The sequence below is a fragment of the Psittacula echo genome (genome assembly GCF_963264785.1).
Source record: "Psittacula echo genome assembly, chromosome: 3".
Classification (NCBI taxonomy): Eukaryota; Metazoa; Chordata; class Aves; order Psittaciformes; family Psittacidae; genus Psittacula; species Psittacula echo.
The window spans coordinates 96,702,695-96,723,718 of record NC_137736.1 but is presented as its reverse complement, the minus strand read 5'-3'; the positions used below and the strand labels follow the sequence as shown (position 1 = coordinate 96,723,718).

Genomic DNA, 21,024 nt, shown 5'->3' with positions numbered 1-21,024 from the left:
TGTCACCCTCACTGAGAAGAAGTTTCTTCTCAAATTTAAGTGGAACCTCTTGTGTTCCAGTTTGAGCACATTACCCCTCGTCTTACCATTGGTTGCCACCGAGAAGAGCCTGGCTCCATCCTCGTGACACTCACCCTTTATATATTTATAAACATTAATGAGGTCACCCCTCAGTCTCCTCTTTTCCAAACTAAAGAGACCCAGCTCCCTCAGCCTTTCCTCATAAGGGAGATGCTCCACTCCCTTAATCATCTTTGTCGCCCTGCGCTGGACTCTCTCCAGCAGGTCCCTGTCCTTCTTGAACTGAGGGGCCCAGAACTGGACACAATATTCCAGATGTGGTCTCACCAGGGCAGAGTAGAGGCGAAGGAGAACCTCTCTCGACCTACTGACCACCCCCCTTCTAATACACCCTAGGATGCCATTGGCCTTCCTGGCCACAAGGGCACAATGCTGGCTCATGGTCATCCTCCTATCAAGCAGGACCCCCAGGTCCCTTTCCCCTTCACTGCTCTCTAATAGGTTATTCCCCAACCTATACTGGAACCTGGGGTTGTTCCTACCCAGATGTAACACTCTACACTTCCCCTTGTTATATTTCATCCCATTTTTCACAGCCCAACTCTCCAGCCTGTCCAGGTCTCGCTGGATGGCAGCACAGCCTTCTGGCGTGTCAACCACTCCTCCCAGCTTAGTCATCAGCAAACTTGCTGATAGCACACTCAATTCCCTCATCCAGGTCATTAATGAAGATATTGAATAATACTGGCCCCAGCAGTCCTCCAAATATAAACACGTATGCAGGCACAAAGACACACACACACACATGGACGTTGATGCTACATGCCTTACTCCTGTTGTGCAGGAGTCCTGTGCCCACACGGAGGTTCATCAGTTGGGTTTTTACAGTGCTTATTTAAAGGCATCTGCCCATGTCTTTAACACTTAGTTCTTCAAAAATTCAGGGCTGGATGAGCACCTTACAAAGACATCTCTGCCCTTGCAGTTATCTTCTCAGGATTTTAAAAGGGGCCTCAGTCAGAGGTTCTGTAACCATATTCCTTTGTAGCAGCTCTGCAGAGACAAAGATCACATGCCAAACAGATGGTGAAATAAAAAAGCAGAAATAAAATCTGTAGTCGTGTGGATAAGGTGAATAAGGAACAGCTTTCACGATTTCTCAAGATGAAGGAACTAGGAGATATGCTTGGAACTGCCAAATACCTTGTTTTGCCAAAGCAAAGGAAGCATGTTTCCCCACTCTGTTACTACCCTGATACCAGCACACTGTGAAAGCCAGAGATATAAACAGGTTCCAACAGGTTCAAAATATAAATAGGTGCACAGTAGGATTTAGTGAAAAAGTATAAATCAAGTCATGTGGAATAGGTGCCTGCTAGAAAGGATCGTTCATCTGTGATCTCTACCACAGGCAATATGTAATCACTCAATGTATACAGGCTAAAAATAGCTTGGTCATTACCTGCCTATTTTTTAATCTGATGCCCTGGGAATCACTGGCCGCTATCACATGGTCCGTGCTCTGGGGCAGGATGATAGTGGTTATGCTGGTCAAATGGAAGAGCTGTCAGACTTCCTCCCTGTCTTTTTTTTATTGGAATGTGTCTGGAGGTTTATAATCACAGAATCACAGAATCCCGAGGGTTGGAAGGGACCTCAAAAGATCATCTAATCCAACCCCCCTGCAAGAGCAGGGTAACCTAGAGTACATCACACAGGAACATGTCCAGCCGGGCCTTGAATATCTCCAACGTAGGAGACTCCACAATCCCCCTGGGCAACCTGTTCCAGTGCTCTGTCACTCTCACAGTAAGGAAGTTTTTCCTGACACCTGGAACCTCTTATGCTCCAGTTTACACCCATTACCCCTTGTCCTGTCACTAGACATCACTGAGAAAAGCCTAGCTCCATCATCCTGACACTCACCCTTTACATATTTGTCAACATTGATGAGGTCCCCCTCAGTCTCCTCTTCTCCAAGCTAAAGAGACCCAGCTCCCTCAGCCTCTCTTCATAAGGGAGATGCTCCACTCCCTTAATCATCTTAGTTGCCCTGCGCTGGACTCTCTCCAGCAGGTCCCTGTCCTTCTTGAACTGAGGGGCCCAGAACTGGACACAATATTCCAGATGCGGCCTCACCAAGGCAGAGTAGAGGGGGAGGAGAACCTCCAGCATCTATTTTAGAAACAGAGAAGTCTAGAAGTTCTAGACTTCTCAATGTCCATCTCAAACCGGACAAGGAGATGTACTGAAAGATGCTGGTGGGTGCCACACTGCTCCGTTCCGAGGTCTGGCTCTTTGAATTTAATAACAGTGCTCCACAACAGGGCTCCTGCTCTGGATCGACACCAAATTAAATTGGCATATCTCCTTGGAACATCAGTGATTTGGTGCCCTACTGCCACTCCCATTTTTGTCTTTTATTTTTTTCCAGTGAGGAAGGCTTGTTACATAGAGAGAAGCCCTTTAATACTGACCAAATGAGTCATTTCCTCCAAAAGCTTCCTGAAGCCCAAAAGATGGTAAGATTTAAATGACCAGGGAAACCAGTGATCCTGCTTTGATCTGTAGCTTGCAGCTGAATATTCGTTCTTAACTGCTAATACAGAAAAAAGGAGACCAACATGAGCATAAATACACTGGCAGACCATAGAATTCTGAGGCAGAATTTCAGACAAAAATGCAATGTGTTTTTAGAATAAAACCCTTTTTCATATTCTAATAAGGAACTTCCTTAATTTCAGAGAAAAATAAAACCAACACCAGCTACTCTTTCTCTGCTACTGCCAAGTAATACATATAAACATATGAATGTATTTATGTATATATATGTTTTAAGGGAGTCAGACAGTGCATTAGATTTGCCGTTTTTCAGGAAAGCTTGAATCTCAACTTTTAGAAATCAACTCTATCTTAAGTCTCAGAATACTCAGCAACGGTATTTCAGAAGTACATGATCAAATCTCTAGTCTCAAGAAGCTTTTCTTTTTTCCTCCACAGAAAAAAAGTTTAACGAACATCTTACTACATTTATTGCCATCTCTGTCCTAATCCTTGGAGTGCATGTTGGTAGGCAACTCCGTTCCTGGAACCAGATCTTGTTTTATCTTACAACTTTAGCAAAAACTGACTTCTTTTCTTAGGTGTAAAATTATGACTCAGCAGAGGGATTGGACTAGGTGTCCTCTGAGGGTTGCTTCCAACCCAAACTATTCCATGATTCTGTGGCAACCCTTTCCTTTTTTTGGTTTTTTTTTTTTGGGGGGGTTGTGTATGTTTTGTTGTTGTTGTTGTTGTAGTTGTTTTTTGGGTTTTTTTGTTAGCTGTTTTGCACTCAGACCATTGTTTTCAGCACTCACAATCTCTCTTTGTGTTCAGCCAGCAGGTCTGAGCCACATGGCTGACAATGTCCATGGTGGAAATCTTCCATGTGTGCGAGCAGGGGCACACAAACAAATCTGTGTTTGCACACATGGGTGTTCTTATGCATCCAACAGAAACACAATTTGGCAGCTGTCATAAAACACCACAGGAACAATTGGCCGTTACAGGCAAAACAAATGACATATCCAAAGTCTGAGACTTACAGAAGGGATTATACTCTTAAAAAATAATTTTGAGCAGATATATAACTTGGGTAACGGCTAGTGGAAATGTAGTGTTAACTTAATATTGGTGGTGGAGTGCAATACCCCAAAGCAGTGTTGGCAGAAGTATGCATCCACTTTATTTGGGCAGAGCAATAACATGACAAAATCAGAAGGTGATTCAAACAGCAACTGTTGCCAAAGAAGGAAAGAAGGATGCTTCTCAAAAAATTATGTGGCTCTTTTTATGGATGACAAAGTTGTTCCTGCACCTCCAAAATAGAGACTAATAAAAACAACTGTTTCATACTACATATTGTGTTAGAATATAGTTATCCTGAAAAGGATTTTATTGTTCTATTTTTCCAGACCCAAAGATTTAACGTGAAATGTATTGTTTTTCTTATATTCTACTTGAAAGAAAAAGGAGCTTTAAAAACTACTCCAAGCATTTAAGAAGAGTTTTCTTCTTGCCTCTCTGACTGCCAATTCCAGATATTTGTTCTTCAGAGGTTTTCTTGTTTCCACCATGCCAATTTCTACTTATATGAAAGACGAATTAACTAGTTTTGCCAAATTTAGGCAGAACATGGACTTGAAATGTTGATGTTCAGTGCTTTTGCTTTCTTGTATAAATGTGTGAATATTTAAGGCTTATGTGCAGTATCCATAGGGACTTCAACTTGAACAACATGTGCTTTTCAGTTCTTAAAGTTCTTTATCATCTCTGATTACTTTCCATTTTAATGATTTCATTTAGTAATTAGTTATTAACATTTTTCAAATGTAAACTTTCTCTCTTCTGCCAAGTTGGTTTTATAATTCCAAGAGGTCATAAACCCTTACCTAGCTGCATAAATATACGAATAGATCCCTTCAACAATAATGCTGTGATCATTGAAAGCATAAAATATTACTGGTTAACTTAGCAGATGTGTACTATATAAATTTAATATATCTATGTGTTTAGTGTAGCATATTCATGTTTACTATATATTAATAATCATATATACAAATGGATCTGTTAAAAAAACATGTGTGGGATGGGTTGATTCCCATTTTTTGTAATCCTGCATAACTCAATCAGTGTCTTTGATTCTGAAGACAAACAAATTTACCAGTAAGTTAACAGAAGTTGCCTCCAGCTCTAACTCTGGTGTCCTGGCCCTGCTCCAAATAGGCATTATGCCAGGACGTAGAGCAGACTGCAGTGGTGGTACTGATGGATGATTGTCCCCTGTCCCTAGACAACAGTTATATATCTAACTTCTATTATTGCACCACTGGGTAGCTTTAATGTAGTTAAACTTGGGGCTTTTCTGGATCCTATCATAGATGTGGCTAATTTATTGACTTTCCATTACAGTGACTTTATCAGTTCCCTTTTCTCTGCACCTCAGAGTCCAGAACAGTACTTCCTTTGGACACCATATCTGTAAGCTCTCTTCTTGGTTTGTCAGCAACATGTAGGTAGCATACATCAGCTTCTCTGTAGATGCAAGCACCACCGATCTCTTCAGGGATCTGAACAAGATCTTCACTGTTCAGAAATCCAGCTGAATTTTTTGTCATTGCAATGCATAGTAATAGTGTCTAGTACTCAGAGAATAATTTTCATTTACAGGATGCTCTACACCTCTCAGTGCTCATGTGATGCAAGAAAGCATTTCATTCTCAGATTAACACATTGGGAAACTGAAGCAACTTAATCAAGAGAATGGAGAAAGTAAACCTGTCCTGTTTAAAAGTTGTTTATACCTTCAGTAGTCTTATTACTGACATTAGCAGGTCAATTAGCAGGGTTTGGATTAGTGCCTGCAAGATATGGAATTAGAGTCCAAGAATTATTGACTGAGTCCTCTTCAATATACCTAAACAGAGTCACCTTTTGGAGGCATGGAGTCCTGGCACACCTAGAAGGATATTTCATGAGTGTTGACCTTCATCACTCTACTCGTGCTCTTGTGGATTGATTCCAGTTGTAAAACAAAATAATGGCAAGGTCATGTACTTAACACAAGCAAAGTTACTTATAAAGTCATGTTTCTTTGGACATGCCAGCAATAACTGGCAAATAATTTTCTTCCCCTTAAACCACAAACCTGCTTTGATTGGCATACAACCTTGTATTGGCTCCCCCTCCTAGCTCCTTTCAAGGCCATGTTCTTGGTGTTCATGGACATGATTTCATTGTTGCTATCACCCTTAAGATTTGTTGTTCTCTCCATCTACACCACTGCCAAATGAATATTCAGAAAACTGTAGCTTATTTGAACCTTCTGTCTTTGTTTTGGGTGAGATCCTGTGTCTGTGACTTAGGCAGAGTTTAATGTTTCAGTTCGCTGCTCCTGTAGAGAAATTAAAATGTTTCTAGTAGTTGTTTTAAAGAGAACAGCAATGGTTAAATACAACTTGCAGCAGTCACCAGATGACGATGTTCATCCTTGGCTGTCACATGCGCCTGAACGAGACTTGGCCTTCTGTCCATTTTTTTGTACATTTCCACTTGTTCCACCTTGCCCCAGCACGCTGTGTGTCTATTACGGATATTGGATTTAATAGGAAATTTCATATCTGGCTAGGACTGTAGCTGATCCCACATTTCTCCAAAGGGGGGAATGAGATGCCTCCCTTGGCATCTCTCTAGTGCCAGTTTTCCCTGACCCTAGGAGAGGACTGGGATTACTCAGACTTCTATTGTGGTGCTGCGGGGCTCTGCGGACTGCGTTAGCAGCTAGTAGTAATAATGGACTTCCACCCACAGCAGGAGAGTGCTGCACAGAATGGCCCACTGTGACTGTCAGAAGTCTGACTTTTAAAAATGAGATCAAGCAAATAAGCATAGCCTAAAGACTTCTTCGAATTGTATGTTGCCCTTTCACCTCTGACTTTATCTTCCAGCCTTTGCTAACCATGAATATTTAATATGGCCACCACTGCATCTTGTGGAATAAATGACAGGCTCTGAGTTTCAAAGCTTAATCTGAAAAGCAATGCATATACATCAATACTGGAAAAAAATCATCACACCCAGAGCAAATCCTTTTTCATAAGCCCACTTATTAAAAAAAAGTAATGTAATATCATGAGTTTTCATTAATACTAGTCTTCAATAAGCCTAAAGCAAATCCTTGCTTGCTGTGCGCTTGCTACGCTTGTTGTACAGAACTGCCTGAAAGTGATGAAGGTTCAGTCAGTGTGTGGAGAGCAGGGAGCGTGCGGCTGAGGTAGATACAAGCTCTATTTGAGTAGAGGTTCTCAATCCTCAGTTGTCTTTGCTGAAAAAGATGATTATGGATGTTTTACAGGAATAATAATGCTAATTTTCAGCCCCCACAGAGTGCTTTACACCTGCAAAGTTCTATAAAAATGTGAGCTGGTCCTTGCCAGCAAGTGACTATTATTGCACCTGTTTTGCAGATGCAGAAGGGAGGAAAGGTCAGTGGGCTGACCCAGGGTCACATAGGTTCTCAGCAGCAAATTTAGAACAAAAGAACGAGCCTCTCTGGTCACACTGATCATGCTACCATGCAGCAAATGTAACTCAAATTTTATATATATATATATGTATTTAATCCTAGAAAAGAAGCTTTTTCCTCTTTGCTTCTTCAAAATAAAAATGCTCAAGCTACCAAACCCCACGTTTACATGTATCATTAAATGCTTTCCAGTTGCTAGCCAGAAAACTCAGCAGAAAACCTGTAGAACACCGAAGTAACTCTTCTTTTAAATAATTGATGATGCCAAATAGCAGCAGTGTTATGCCAACAAAGAAATCGGTCTCTCAAAATATTTTATTCATTATGCCTCAAGAAACCCATGTCTTGTTTATAACGAAAGCAATTTTCAGAAGTTGGCTCTCAGTTCATCTGAAACATCTGCTTATTACAATTCTTGGTGTTAGAGCACTGGTGCTCCCTAGTAAATTTTTCAGCTTTAAATAATACGTATGGAAGTCTTGGCAGAGAGATGAGGAAGGAGAGAGTAGCATTTGCCAAATCTGCATTTTACTTTATAGGGCTGTAGTGCTATATTTTAATAATACACGTGTGGAAGAGAATCTACTAATCCGATTAAATAACAGGACAAGAAGGAATTAATTCCAAGATTCAAAAAATCCCCATTCTCTTCAGCTGAAACTTTATATTCCAGGGTAAAATGGTTAGGAGTCTTGGCTAACTACACTGCTATAAAACAGCCAGAAACAGATCTTTCTCTGCACTGTTCATAAATCAAGGTCACTTATGTGAGAAGGCGATGTTGTGATAAATTTGTCTGACAATTAGATGAGGAGGGCATATCAATGTTAAATTATATTCTTTATACACTCTGATGAGAAGGTGATGATGTAAACACCACGGTAGCATTATGAACCAGAAAACTGCATTCCAGATAATAACAGATATTCATGGTGCATGGTTTTGCACTTTAATGTTCTGTGTTTTACTCAGTCATATTAGTATTTCAAATTATGTAACATTCCCTTCTTTTTATGTAGTTGGGGTTATTGTCACTAAAAATGCACCTGCTGCTCCTTTTCTCCTCCCTATTTCTCTGACTTTTCTCTTTTCCATTTTTCCTTTTCCTTTTTTTTTTTTGATGTTTGGTAAAAAAAAAAAAAAAAAGCCTAAAGCAAAACTGTCTGTGCAAGAAAATGTTAACAAGTAGTTTCAAGATTTATAAGCCAGGATTTTATGTTATATATTTACAGATTCGATCTGCGTACCAGGCTTTGATCCAAGCCTTAGCATGATGACTGGAATCACTCCGATTAACCCAATGATACCAGGCATGGGGTTAGTGCCACCACCACCACCAACAGATGTGCCTGTAGTCAAAGAAATAATTCACTGCAAAAGCTGCACTCTCTTCCCTCCAAACCCAAGTAAGTAGATCTGATGGAAGAATGACATTTTCTTAAATGCATTGCATGAAATATTTTATAACTAATAAAAATACACATTTTTAATAGAGTGTAGGCAAGTATGGTGTTCCCTTTTAAGGTCTACTCTGTGTGCAAAGCGTGGTATGCTATTACCATACTTACTCATCTCTGTGAGGTCATGTTAAAAAAAACCTACACAGTTTGTACAACAGAGAAAAATAATTACATAAACAAAGCCAACAGAGCCTGAAGATCTAGCTTCTCAATCTTTCCTGTAGATCAGAATTGCACAAAATATAACGGTTATATAATGCTTATCATCTCCTATCTCACTGCGGGCTCCCCTTCAGGTGCCGGCGGTGAAATGGAACCAGTCTGGGCTCATGTTCCTGAACACAGCACCTTGCACCCAAATGCTGGCTGGCTGTGGTCCCTTGCTGGGAGAGGTGGAAGGAAAGAGGGTCTATGGCTACTCTCTTGCCATTTTGGGGGAGCAGCTTGGCAGATCAGTTTCTTCACTTCTCTGAAAACAGAGACCAGGCTTCCTTTTGCCCCTTCTGAGACTGTGTAAAGGAAGGCTCTTCCCACTGAGCCACCTGCTCAGGTACAAAGCCTAATTTTGTGCATGTTAGTCCCAGGAGTTTAGTTTCAGGGACATCAGACCAGCGCTTTCACTATCACTGTGAAGACAAAAGAGAAAATTAAGCAAATAGTCTGCTACTCTGGATTTGCAGTGTACCCAGATCATGCTTTAATTAAACTGACTGTGTGTGAGAATATGTATATACACATATATGTATGTTTTAAGATTTTTAACCCCATTTACTGTGTTAAAGGGCCAAAAACCAAAGTCATATCAATCATATTCCTTCTTAGAAAGTTACTTTTAGAGGAATACTCTAGTCATCTACATATAAACAAGTTGAAGTGTTATGACAGAATATATTTTTTATACAGCCTTCAAAATTTAATAGTTTTCTGATTTAAGTTTGTATTTATTTTCTCTACATATACACATAAAAATAACGTTTCTTGCCACTCCACCTCATGAGCACTTGTAAACAGTGAGGTTATCCTTCCTGTGCGCTGGCATCCACTCCATTATCTGGCAGCAAGACAAAACAGATAACCAGCAGAACATTTTCATCATGCTGTCACTTCATCGTGTTTCCCACTTTGTTTTTCTGTTTGCTGTCCTCCTGTACTCTGAGACAGAAATGAAATTATGCTAAGAACAGGGAAAGGTGTCCAGCCCAAGCGCCCGGGGCTTACCCAGCATGGGGTTGCTTGCAGAGAGCCCACACACTTGGTTGAGTGTGACAAGTGATCGGTAGAAACCAAAGACAGAATCGTAGAGTCATAGAATGGTTTGTATTGCAAGGGACCTTAAAGATCATCCAGTTCCAACCCGCCTGCCATGGACAGAGACACCTTTCACTAGACCAGGTTACTCAAAGCCACGTTCAACCTGGCCTTGAACACTGCCAGGGGTGGAGCATCCACAACTTCTTTAAGTTGAGGCTTTGAATGTACTGCACCAGTGCTTGAGGTCTCTGCTGAGAGTCAAATCAGAAGCTCCCCTGCTTTGAAACTGAATATTTTATATTTTTTTGTGTGGCAGTGCAGGGAAAGGAAGGATCCTTCTAGACCTTGTTGTGGAGAACAGTGGCAGGAATTGATCTCCAAAATGCCGCCTAAAATTTGAAAAGGCTTAGATTCAAGTAATCAATTCTGGACAATCTCTGCAACAGTCAATAATTTTGCTTCTTCTCCTCTCCCGCCTGCATGCTATGTCAAATAAATGTTGCTGCCCAGAACTGATTAGGGGAATGAATAGAGCCAATGGATCAAAAGACAAATTTTGTATTCCAATATGATTTCTGTTTTGACTTAGATCTTCCACCACCTTCGACAAGAGAGAGACCTCCTGGGTGTAAAACAGTGTTTGTTGGAGGATTACCAGAAAACGCAACAGAGGAAATTATTCAGGAAGTCTTTGAGCAGTGTGGAGATATAACAGCAATTCGCAAAAGCAAGAAGAATTTTTGTCACATTCGTTTTGCAGAGGAGTTCATGGTTGATAAAGCCATTTACCTTTCTGGTACTTCACATTCTTTAATGGATTTTCCTTGCTTCTCATTTGTATTTTGTGATGCTAATGTTTGCTTATTTTCTTAGCTTTTATCTCAGCAAGTCTTTCTTCAGCTCAGTGGCTATAGCTTGGAGTGGCAAGGGGCAATTCTGTATTTCTCTATGTCTGCCAAGACTTGTGTGTGATTTTGTATGTTGCTTACCCGGAAGCAATATCCTGCCATCCCACAACATTGCAGCAGATCCTGACATTCACTATAGAACGATCTTATTTTCGATTTACACAGGTTTATATAGTTACGCTCACAGGTTGTGGAAAGAGGAGGGCAGTAGGCCAGGAACACTGCTCTTTTCCAGTGCCAATTTCTGTGATAGGCTGGCAATTTCATTGGCATATTTTTATAGATTTGCAGTGCAATCTGAATAAAGTCTGCCAGTATGCATGCATGTATTCCACCGCTGCATGGGTTAGATTCTGAGCCCCATGTTCAGGCTATGTCTGTTTCCTCCCAGGACAATGAGTGCCACAGAAACTCAATGGTAAAATTTCAGAATCTGTTTCATTTTCCAACAAAGGAACAGACAAAAACAAAACAAAACAAAAACCCCAAACAAACAAACAAACAAACAAAACACCACAAAAAAAAGCAAACAACCTCTAACTCACAAGGAAAAAAAAAAAAAAGACAAAAGAAGAAAGATGAAAAATAATTCTGCTTTCACTTATGAGGCTTGTGTGACTGTCAGTGTCCTCTTACAGGTTACAGGTTCCTTCATGGGAGGACTGGCTTCCTAACTGAGCCCTTCTTCACCTTTCTGGAGACATGTTTGTCTTCACAGGCTAGTTCATCTCTCTTTCTGGATCCTGGGAAGACCCACAGATGTTGTTCTGCCCCACAAGTGTAGTGTAACACTTTCACCCCACATGAAAGGTATTCTTACATAAACAAGGGCCAGGAACTGCTCCTTGGCCAAGACAAAGACTGGCTTACAGCCACCCACCCTGTGTAGGGTGACCTTGAAGGGACCCACTGGAACCATCCAAAATGGAGCTTGGGAGGCAGCTGATGCTTAGAAAACCCTTGTTTGAGTTTCCACCCTGACCATCTTCTGTCTAGCAGTAAGGATGTAACCTCAATGTCCTGTAGGTGTACATAGGAAGCTTACACAGCTAGAAACAAGTGGCCTCTCAAATCACCATCAACTACATTCTAAAATGAAGGAAAGAAAGAAAAGAAAACGTCTGAACTTTTGAAATATGTGGTCAGGAAAAACCTAACTCCTTTGTTTCACAACGGTTTTTCGGTTTGGGTTTGTGGGCCTTTTTTTCCTAACTTGGCTGCTTGCTTTAAATATCTCTCTGAAGTGCTACAGAAAATTGTGAGGTTTGTGAGGTCTATGTAAAAAGTTCTTGGAAATATTGCTGTATTTTCAGGTTTCTCCTAGAGCTCCATTCTACCCTGTTTGTTTCTTTTTTTTTTTTTTTAATTTTCACTTCATTTCTTCTTCTATCCTCATTCTCTCTTCCCAGTTCCCATCCTTCCTGTTCATTTGTTTATTCACATTACTTCCATAACACTGTAGTTCATTGGAACAGATTACAGGAATCGCAGTAGTAAGAAGCAGCTTCTTACTACTTCCCAGCTTCCAGCTTCTGTTTAAGGGGCCTCATCTCCAGATGAGATGAAGAGGGACACACCAGACTAAGTAGGAGCTGGTATTACTGTAACGATAAACAAAACAGTGGCAAAAAAGAGAGCAAGGAAAAGCTCAGAAACCTACAGGCTGCTACCCGGAGCCAGAGCCAGTGTCCCTCTAGATCAGTTTCCTGCTTCTTGGCAGCTGACTTTGCTTCACTCCAAGTCAAGTTTTATTTTACTTTTATGTGCCTTAAATCCTGGAGGACCAGATTTGATGATTAGAGGTAGGAAATTCCCTGTGCTGCCATCTGTCCTCATTCATAGCACACTAGAGTGTGCTTTCAGAATAAGGGAGATGAGCAGAAATAGAAGTGGCAGATTCCGTTTCTCATCCTTCCTCATCCTGAATTTTCTGCAGTTAATTTTCAAGTTCTTGATCCATCCTTCCTTCTTCCGTTTCCTTTCATCACAGTTGCACTGCTCTCTACACTTCCTCTTACCGTCTGCTCTGCAGCTTCCCTCCCTGTCTGCCTTTTCCTCCACACTTTCTTTCTTCTAGAGTGTTGTACTTAGTATTTCTGACCAGTGGAACTGATGGGAGGAAGAAAAGCAGGGGCATGCTGCAGCCAAGCTTCACATCTTTTTACCACCAGCACTGAACTCCGCAGATGAAACTGACTGTCCCCCACCACTGCAGAGCAGGGAGATCTGACACTAGGCAGGGGCATGTTTTATTTGTACTGAAATACTGGGTAGTTTTAATCAGTCTTTGTTCCATTCTCAGCCATAATGTATTCTGAAGTGATAGGGATAAAGCATATTGTTAAAGCATTCTCTTTTCTGTGTAAAAGACAAGAGATGTACAAACAGAATGTGGTTAATACAGTATGCATGTTATATTAGGGCAAAGTCCTGCCTTTGATATCTGTAATATAATGATAATTTTGTCTACCTAATCAGTTTTATCTGTCTACCCCATTTAATCTCACCAAACTTTGCATTTATCCTGTGCTTATCATCAGAATAGTGCAAGTGATTACAGAATTCACCAGATTTTTTTCAATGCCCAAGTAAACTTGTATGAAAAGGATACTGGGGCATGGGTAGAAGACTATGATAAAAGAATTTACTTAAGGAAAGGCAGATTTCATTTAGCCCTGAAAGTTAAATTTTGATCTCTTGAGGAAAAGACTTTCTAGAATTGACATACCAGCCCCTGAGAAAGCTCTTTGTCCAAACTGTATGTACTTTACTTTTGTAGCTGACAATTCAGTATCTCCTGGTAATATTGATGGCCCTGGACTTGAAAACAGGGGACAAAGAGGTGACTTGAGACAGAACCATTTATACCCCAAAAGCCTGTGTGTTTTTCCTGTGCTGGTACTTTTGCCTATGGGTTTCCATTTAGTACCATGTACTTGTTTTATTTTGTTCTCTCTGATCATCATCAACACTCTGATCTAGATCCCCAGTTAGAGAGCAGCTATTGATCGGTCCCCAGTCTAGCAACACTCAAAGGTAAGTCAAGCCACAGAGTTTTGACTAGACCTGTGATATGGAAATACTGTGTTTGATTTTTTTTCCTGTTGCTGCTCCTTTAAAGTGAGGATCTTGGCAAGTTCCCAGAGTATTTTCCTCTGCCATTGTGTGCAAAACTGAAATTAAAAATGGCAAGCCAGGCACACAGTTCATGCTAGCTGCAGTCCTGAGCAAAGAGATGTGGAAAAGGGTCTGTGAGGGCAGTTCATTGCCCATGCATGAAGGGGAGGCAATGGCAGGTGGTTCTCTCATACATTTCAATATCCTCAAACATCAATAAGGAGACATGGTATTGGAAAAGAGCAAGCCTCCCAGCTGCCCCACAGCTCAAAGTTGGCAACCCAGATGGATGCCTGAGGATCCTATATAGAAAATGTGACCTGCCAGTTGTGCACACCCCTTGCTACATGGCATATTCCTGTCTATCAACCTGTTGAGGAGTCTGCTCTTCACTAGCCAGGCCACTGTCCCCATGCTTTTGTTAAGGGAAAGATACCAAGCCCTGAGCAACCTGATCTGACTTTGAAGTTGACTGTGCTCTCAGGGGGAGACTGAACTATGTGGCGACCAAGGTCCCTTCTGACCCAAGTTGTTCTAAGTTTCTTTGCTGGTGGAAACTACCTGGTTGGCTGACCAGCTTCAGCTTTAAGAGTTAAACAAGCAGTAAGATTGTTTCAGTATCATTCATGGGCAGTTTCAAGAATATGTTAATTTAGAGTCACTTAAACTGGTTAGCTAAAGGGAACCATTTGTCCAGTGCTACACAGGGTATTGGGTTTTGAATTGCGGTTTGCAGTTTCTCCCCATTATTCCAATTTACTTCAAAGATGAGGGCCACTTTGATAAAATTCAACTTTGCTGATGCACACACAACCTGTAGATGCACGGTCCATTTCATTAGTTCTTTATTCAGATGGAGTGTATCTTTGTGGTCCACAAGAGTCTTGCATCCTCCAGTGTTCCTTGCTGTGTCCATGCTAGCGTGCTCCTGCCAATAGAGGCAAAAGAGCTGGGAAGAGGAAGAGAGATTGTGTCTTCCTGGAAAGTACAGCCCAGCTGGGAGATCTAATTTTAGGTTCATGAGATTTGGCACCTTGGTGATGTCCTTTCACTTGGCTGATAATGCTGTTTTGGCACAGAGCAATCACTGTTTGAGGAATGCAGCTGGCAAGTCTGACTGGCAGGGAGCGGGGTAACATTTCTCACCCTTCAACATCTGTTATCAGTGTAGCTGTACTACTGACCACTTTTGGATGACCCCTTCGTGCCTACACCTCTGTGAATAAAACATAATTACTCCTCATTAGTTTAGGGCCCAGCTTTGAAAAGTCACCCACGCTCTTCACAGTATCACAGTATCACAGTATGCTAGAGATTGAAAGGGACCTCAAAAGATCATCTAGTCCAATCCCCCTGCCGGAGGAGGAATACCTAGATAAGGTTACACAGGAATGTGTCCAGGCGGGTTTTGAATGTCTCCAGAGAAGGAGACTCCACAACCACAGCCTGTTCCAGTGTTCCGTCACCCTCACTGAGAATTTTCTTCTCAAATTTAAGTGGAACCTCTTGTGTTCCAGTTTGTACCCATTCCCCCTTGTCCTATCATTGTTTGCCACTGAGAAGAGCCTGGCTCCATCCTCGTGACACTCTCCCTTTATATATTTATATACACTAATAAGGTCACCCCTCAGTCTCCTCTTCTCCAAACTATAGAGACCCAGCTCCCTCAGCCTTTCCTCATAAGGGAGATGCTCCACTTCCTTAATCATCTTAGTTGCCCTTAGTTACCCTCTTCTGTTATGTCTCACTAAATACGATGTATCTGTAACTCTTCCTTTCAACACCTTGTGACTAGAGCTAAGTATATGACCACAAACAGCCTTCTGGGGGGAAGAGCAGTGTTTACTTCTTCAAGCAAAAGAAAGCAGAGTAAAATAAAGGGGTTTTAAAATGACAATATTTGCACCTATTGCAATATTAAGTCTACTTCATCCCAAGCTCATGAACCTTGGAGACCAGATTTTGTAGGTTCCATGGAAGTTTTTGATGCCTTCTGGTTTGAAGGACCTCTTAAATCCTTAAGTCGAGTTTTTCATATGGGTTTGGGCTCCTTGCTGTAAAATGAAAGTCATGCCTCTTCCTCACTAACAGGCTACTTAGATGAACTCCACAAGATATTTGAAAGGAAAATGTCAAATCAGAAGGTACTCGTATTGTGGTTTTTTGGAAGGATCACTACGTACATAAATATTCAATGTCTGAAGTTATTTTCTCATATGTGCTGAAGTACAGACAGTCCCTTGTATTCACACAGTGGGATGTTTTCCAGCAGTAAAATAAACAGAGTATGCCTGGATATGCATGTTATACAAAGATACTCCTAATCTACTACACAAGCCTTAGCTTTGCTGTCCCTGGAGAGAGTTCAAAACTGAGTTTTAACTGTGGTAGTTAGGTGCTGAAGCTCTTCAAACCACAGGGAAGCCAAAAGAATGAAAGGTTGGTTCTCTCGGATTGCTGTTCAAAAGAAAGTAACACTATTTTTCCTGCCATTTTGAGCAGGAGTTTCCTGTCCCTAGAGTTACTACACAGTGATTGTAGTAGTGCGTGTTTCTGAAGAGCCTCTTACATGCCAGCTCATCACAGAATTCGTCTCTGTAGCATCCCATGACTTGAGAAGCCTCTGCTGTGCTGCTCTGCTTCTGAGCCTGCTGCAGTGGATTGGCTTTGAGAAATTAGAGCTAGCCCTGTGCAGTGATTAATTTTACATACATCTGAAGGGTCTGTTTGCAGTTTTCTACGTAGTGTTTTCTCAGGTTTTCTCTGAATTGGCATTTTTAAAGTTAGAGAAAATGAGAGTATATTTCAGCCTTGGGAATAAAACTGGACAAAAGATTTGTCCAGCATATGTTCTTCCACAGTATGGTCACAAAAAGCTCCTTCTATAGCTTTGGCATGATTTGTTTGTCCTCTGTTAAAAGTCAAAAGTTTTAGTTCAGAGCAGGGCCCTGTTGTACTGCTGTGTAGCCCCTTAAAGCCTTCACAGTCTGCTAGCTTTGGCATATTATACATTGACCAAATTATTCATATGTAGAACATGGCTAAAGATAAGGCACAGCAGGTTTCATTATTTGTTCTGAAAGGGGCCTTGCAAATGTCTTCTAAATTCATCAGTACTTTAAAAATAACTTTAAAGAATGCTAAACTCACTTCATTTGTAGATGGTTTATATTTGCTACCAGATTATTTTCCTCTTTGGGGCACAGGAATTTATGTAGCACAATTTCCTCATTCATCTGTAGTCATGATTTTTATAAAAGTCAGCCTTTCCTCTTGCTTCCAATTGCTTTGGCAGGCCGAAGAAAAGTACTAAACTGTATCTGATCTCAATAAGATCAGGGGAAGAAGGACTCTACATTCAGACGAAACCAGATCCTTGTTTAGTAGTTGGTTTTTGTTTACCTGGCCTTTCCACTTATAAAGGCTGGGAGTATCAAGTAGAAAAAATTACATATACTTCTAAACTAAAGTATAGATTCTGTAACTTTGGGTTGACTTTTCAACTCATCCTCAGTGTTGATAGGCGATGCAGAGAATTGCAAGGAAAAAGGAGTGGATGAATGTTCATCTTCCTGAGAAAACAGTTATCGATAGATCCTGTGTAGATATGTGAGAATGTGTTAATGTATATTTTTACTGAGCTGCACTTGAGGGGGACAAGAAAAAAGCAAAGAAGTCCTGCAACAGTTAGTTCTGCTTGTTGATTTCAGGTTACCGCATGAGATTAGGATCTAGCACAGACAAAAAGGATTCAGGTCGCCTTCATGTTGATTTTGCTCAGGCAAGAGATGACTTTTATGAATGGGAATGCAAACAAAGAATGCTGGCCAGAGAAGAGCGCCACAGACGCAAAATGGAAGAAGACAGACTGCGCCCTCCTTCACCTCCGGCAATAATGCATTATTCTGAACACGAAGCTGCTTTGCTGGCTGAAAAATTGAAAGGTAAGCAGCATTTGATACTTTTCAGTGTATTATTCCTTAAGAGCAGGAGCCACCCAGAAGTCAGAGCAGGAGAGCTGATTTCTCTCTGATGTATTTCATTACTTGCCCTGTTAGCTTTCCCCCATTCTTCTGCCATTTTTATGCCAACAGTAATGATACTCACCCACCTGCTAGAAATGTATAATGTTTGTCTATCTACCCGTGCTTTAACAACTGTAACACAACCTTCAGAATACTACAGGAGGGTTTTTTTTCTGTTCAATTGCTCTCATCATATACCTTGGGCACACTCTCATAATAAGACAACCTGTTACAAACATCCTTCATATTAAAGGCCTCATTCTTAAAATGTCTTTGTTCCTTGACTGATATGTTGCTACATCACATGCACATGACCATGCCAATTTCTGGCATTTAAATTGCCCTTATGAACTGCATTTTGATGTGCCCCTCAGAGGCAGCGGTTGCAACTTATCTCTGACACACACCATCCATTCTTTCATTCCCTCTTTAGGGCTGGAATTTCTTGTGCGAGATAGTGTCTTGTTTTGGTATGTGTTTGCTTGCTTGTTTGTTTTTTTTCTAGGTACACTTAGCAAGTTAATATTTTTAAGGGTGCAGCTTGAGGATTCCTGATGTTAATAGTTAACATAGAAAGTAAGAAGCAAAAAAATAACATTATTCATGGTAAAGAAATTAAAGATCAAGGAAACAACTTCTTATACCCCGTAGAGTTTTGTTTGTTTTCATTAAGTGTTTAACAATTGTGTTTGGCATTTTTTATCTATGTGCTGGCCAAGAACGTTACTTTACTGTGTGCCAGGTCACAAGAAACTGTGATTCTTGCCACTGTTTCAGAATTATCCAGGTTAGAGTTACGCTATCTAGCTGTCAACACACTGGCCTCTATTCTAACTATGAAACATGTTTGGGAAGCTGAAGATGGGCAGCGTGAAGTGTTGCATCCTTGGAGCATGGAGCAAAGATGCACCCTGCTGTCTCTGAGTACTGCATTGGTCGCTGTTAGTTGTCACTGTTACCTCAGTCTGTTATTAGCTTGTATAACAGATATTGTCACCACATACACTGTTAAATAATTAATGGAATAACTGAGATATTGGTAAAATAACTGAGATAGATTGATAGAGCAGAAGAAAAAGAGGAAAGAGGCTCAAATATAAGAATTTTTAATTCTTACGTAGCTTCCAGTGCAGCCCCTCTAGACATTATACAATACAATAGAGAGTATTAGATCCATCTGTTCCCTGAATCTGTTTTCAGTTGAATATTTTAGGAGTTAATCTTTTACAGAGAAGTTTTCCATTATGTAGTAAGGCCTAGAGGTTTCCTGAGCTAAGCCAGAAAATGCAAGAAGTCTGGACAATTTCTTCCATATGGCTAGCCATCGCTTGGGGCAACTGAATGTGGGGGTTTCCAAGATATTTCAGATGTCTGTATTTAGAAAGGTTATTCTTTTCATTCTGGGAAGTTTGTATACTTAATTAAAACTTATTCCAAGCATTTAGATCTTTGGTTCTCCTGAGGGACATTTGACGAGAGCTTGGTGTGTAGGCACAAGTTCAACATAGAAATATTTTTTGCATGGCATAGACCAACACCACGTACCTGACTCTTTCTCTGGAAATAAAGGTAAACTTTCAGAAACATGCAGAATTAAATATAAGAAATTAAGAAGCCAAACTGGTAAGTTTATTTTAATTGGTTAAAAAATAATTAAAATCCAGCAAAAAAATGATACTGCAATTTCAAAAACTTCACTAATTAGCAATTGCCTTGTATTGAGTTTAATGGCACCAGCTCTGGATCTGTACAGGCTGTTGGGCATGGAGAATGCAAAGAAGCCCCGTCTCTTCTCACCAGCCATTAATTGTCTCTGTACTAGATAAAGTAGAGAGCAGAGGAGGGGTTCAGTCATTATACTGGTCTGCTTTACTTTTCCTATGGCATTATGGCCAGCATCTATAAGGCAGTGAGGCAGAACATTATGGCCTCCCTTGGGCAACATGAATTCACAACGTAAGCCCTTTGTGACATCCTAAAAATGGAAGTAAAGCAACAGTAAAGAAACTTCTTTAACTCTGGCAAAGCGCAGTTCGTGTCATCATATATTCACAATTCAAACGTGGAGTTCAATGAAGCTCACAGAAGATATAGATTTGTACACACACACACACATATATATAAAACTTGGGGTCAAAATCTCAGGTCTCTGGATATCACCAGATTTGCATTGATGCAAAAGCCTGAGAGGGGTCAAAATATATATGCGTTTGGCAGGATTTACCTTGAAAGACTGACTTTTGAGCTTTGCAGTTGTTTTCTTAAGGAAAGTTATAACCTCTCCATGGTACCTACTTCAAAAGGCTCCTGAGCTCTGTTGCCAACTCATGAGACAGAGCTGCAGATGCCCGGTGTGCAGGTTTCAGCTCCTGCAGAGCCTCCAGAAGTTCACTGAGCAACACTAGCTGATAAACAAGCCAAAATAGCCAAACATCTGTCATCCCAAGACACTGCTTTGCAATCACAGATGTAGACAACTTGGTCTGAATCCAAGCAACTTTTGTCAAAATAACCTTGGAAATTCCTGACAGCAAGGAAACCTGATGGTGAGCAGAGATGAACTAGGCTCATCAGCCAGTCCCCTGTTGTGGTCTAGATATTTATTGAGTCTGTAGCAGAGGTGACAATATCTTTTTTCACCTTCTGTAAACTGCAGCGTAAGACTAAAAGAAATCATTGAGTCTATATACCAGACTTGGCTGGGAACTCTCAGCCCATTGTTGCCAGCATATTCCTGTTCCTCTCGTGTGCTGAATTCACCTGCTACAGCAGTAACTGCCATAGAGAAGAGGGGGTGGGAGAGTATAGAGGATCTTTTTTTGCCAGTTGGAAACAAAATTCATTATAAAATTTCAGCCAGGTAGTCTCTACTGGTGTGGTGTTTCATATTAAAAGAGAACTGGTTTCTCAGAAGGCACTGCCTGGTGACTGGGGCTGGGAACTCGCTCAATATGAGGCCTTGCATACCTAAAAAGTGTGAAGGTTTATGACTTGCTCTTGGTTCCCTGCTCTCTGTGGACTATCCCAGATCTCTTCATATCTACAGAGAACTTGGTTTGAATACCTGATTTATGAAGGAATAAGGGAAACCCATCAAACTGTGTACCAGTGCAATTTTTCACCACTTTCCATTTTAGACAGTGGTAGACAGTGCTGGTTTATGGGTATTTTCCTTT

At 40.8% G+C, this 21,024-nt stretch overlaps 1 protein-coding gene across 1 annotated transcript in view; it reads left to right on the top strand.

Annotated features, from left to right (window-relative positions):
- Positions 1–21,024, top strand: part of ENOX1 (ecto-NOX disulfide-thiol exchanger 1) — a gene marked incomplete at its 3' end in the record, with an annotated part of 138,140 nt that overhangs the window by 25,684 nt on the left and 91,432 nt on the right. The window contains exons 2-4 of the mRNA XM_080613609.1: positions 8,320–8,493; positions 10,388–10,594; positions 17,534–17,767. Coding sequence (XP_080469735.1) covers positions 8,320–8,493; positions 10,388–10,594; positions 17,534–17,767 — 615 coding nt within the window. The remainder of the gene's footprint in view (positions 1–8,319; positions 8,494–10,387; positions 10,595–17,533; positions 17,768–21,024) is intronic.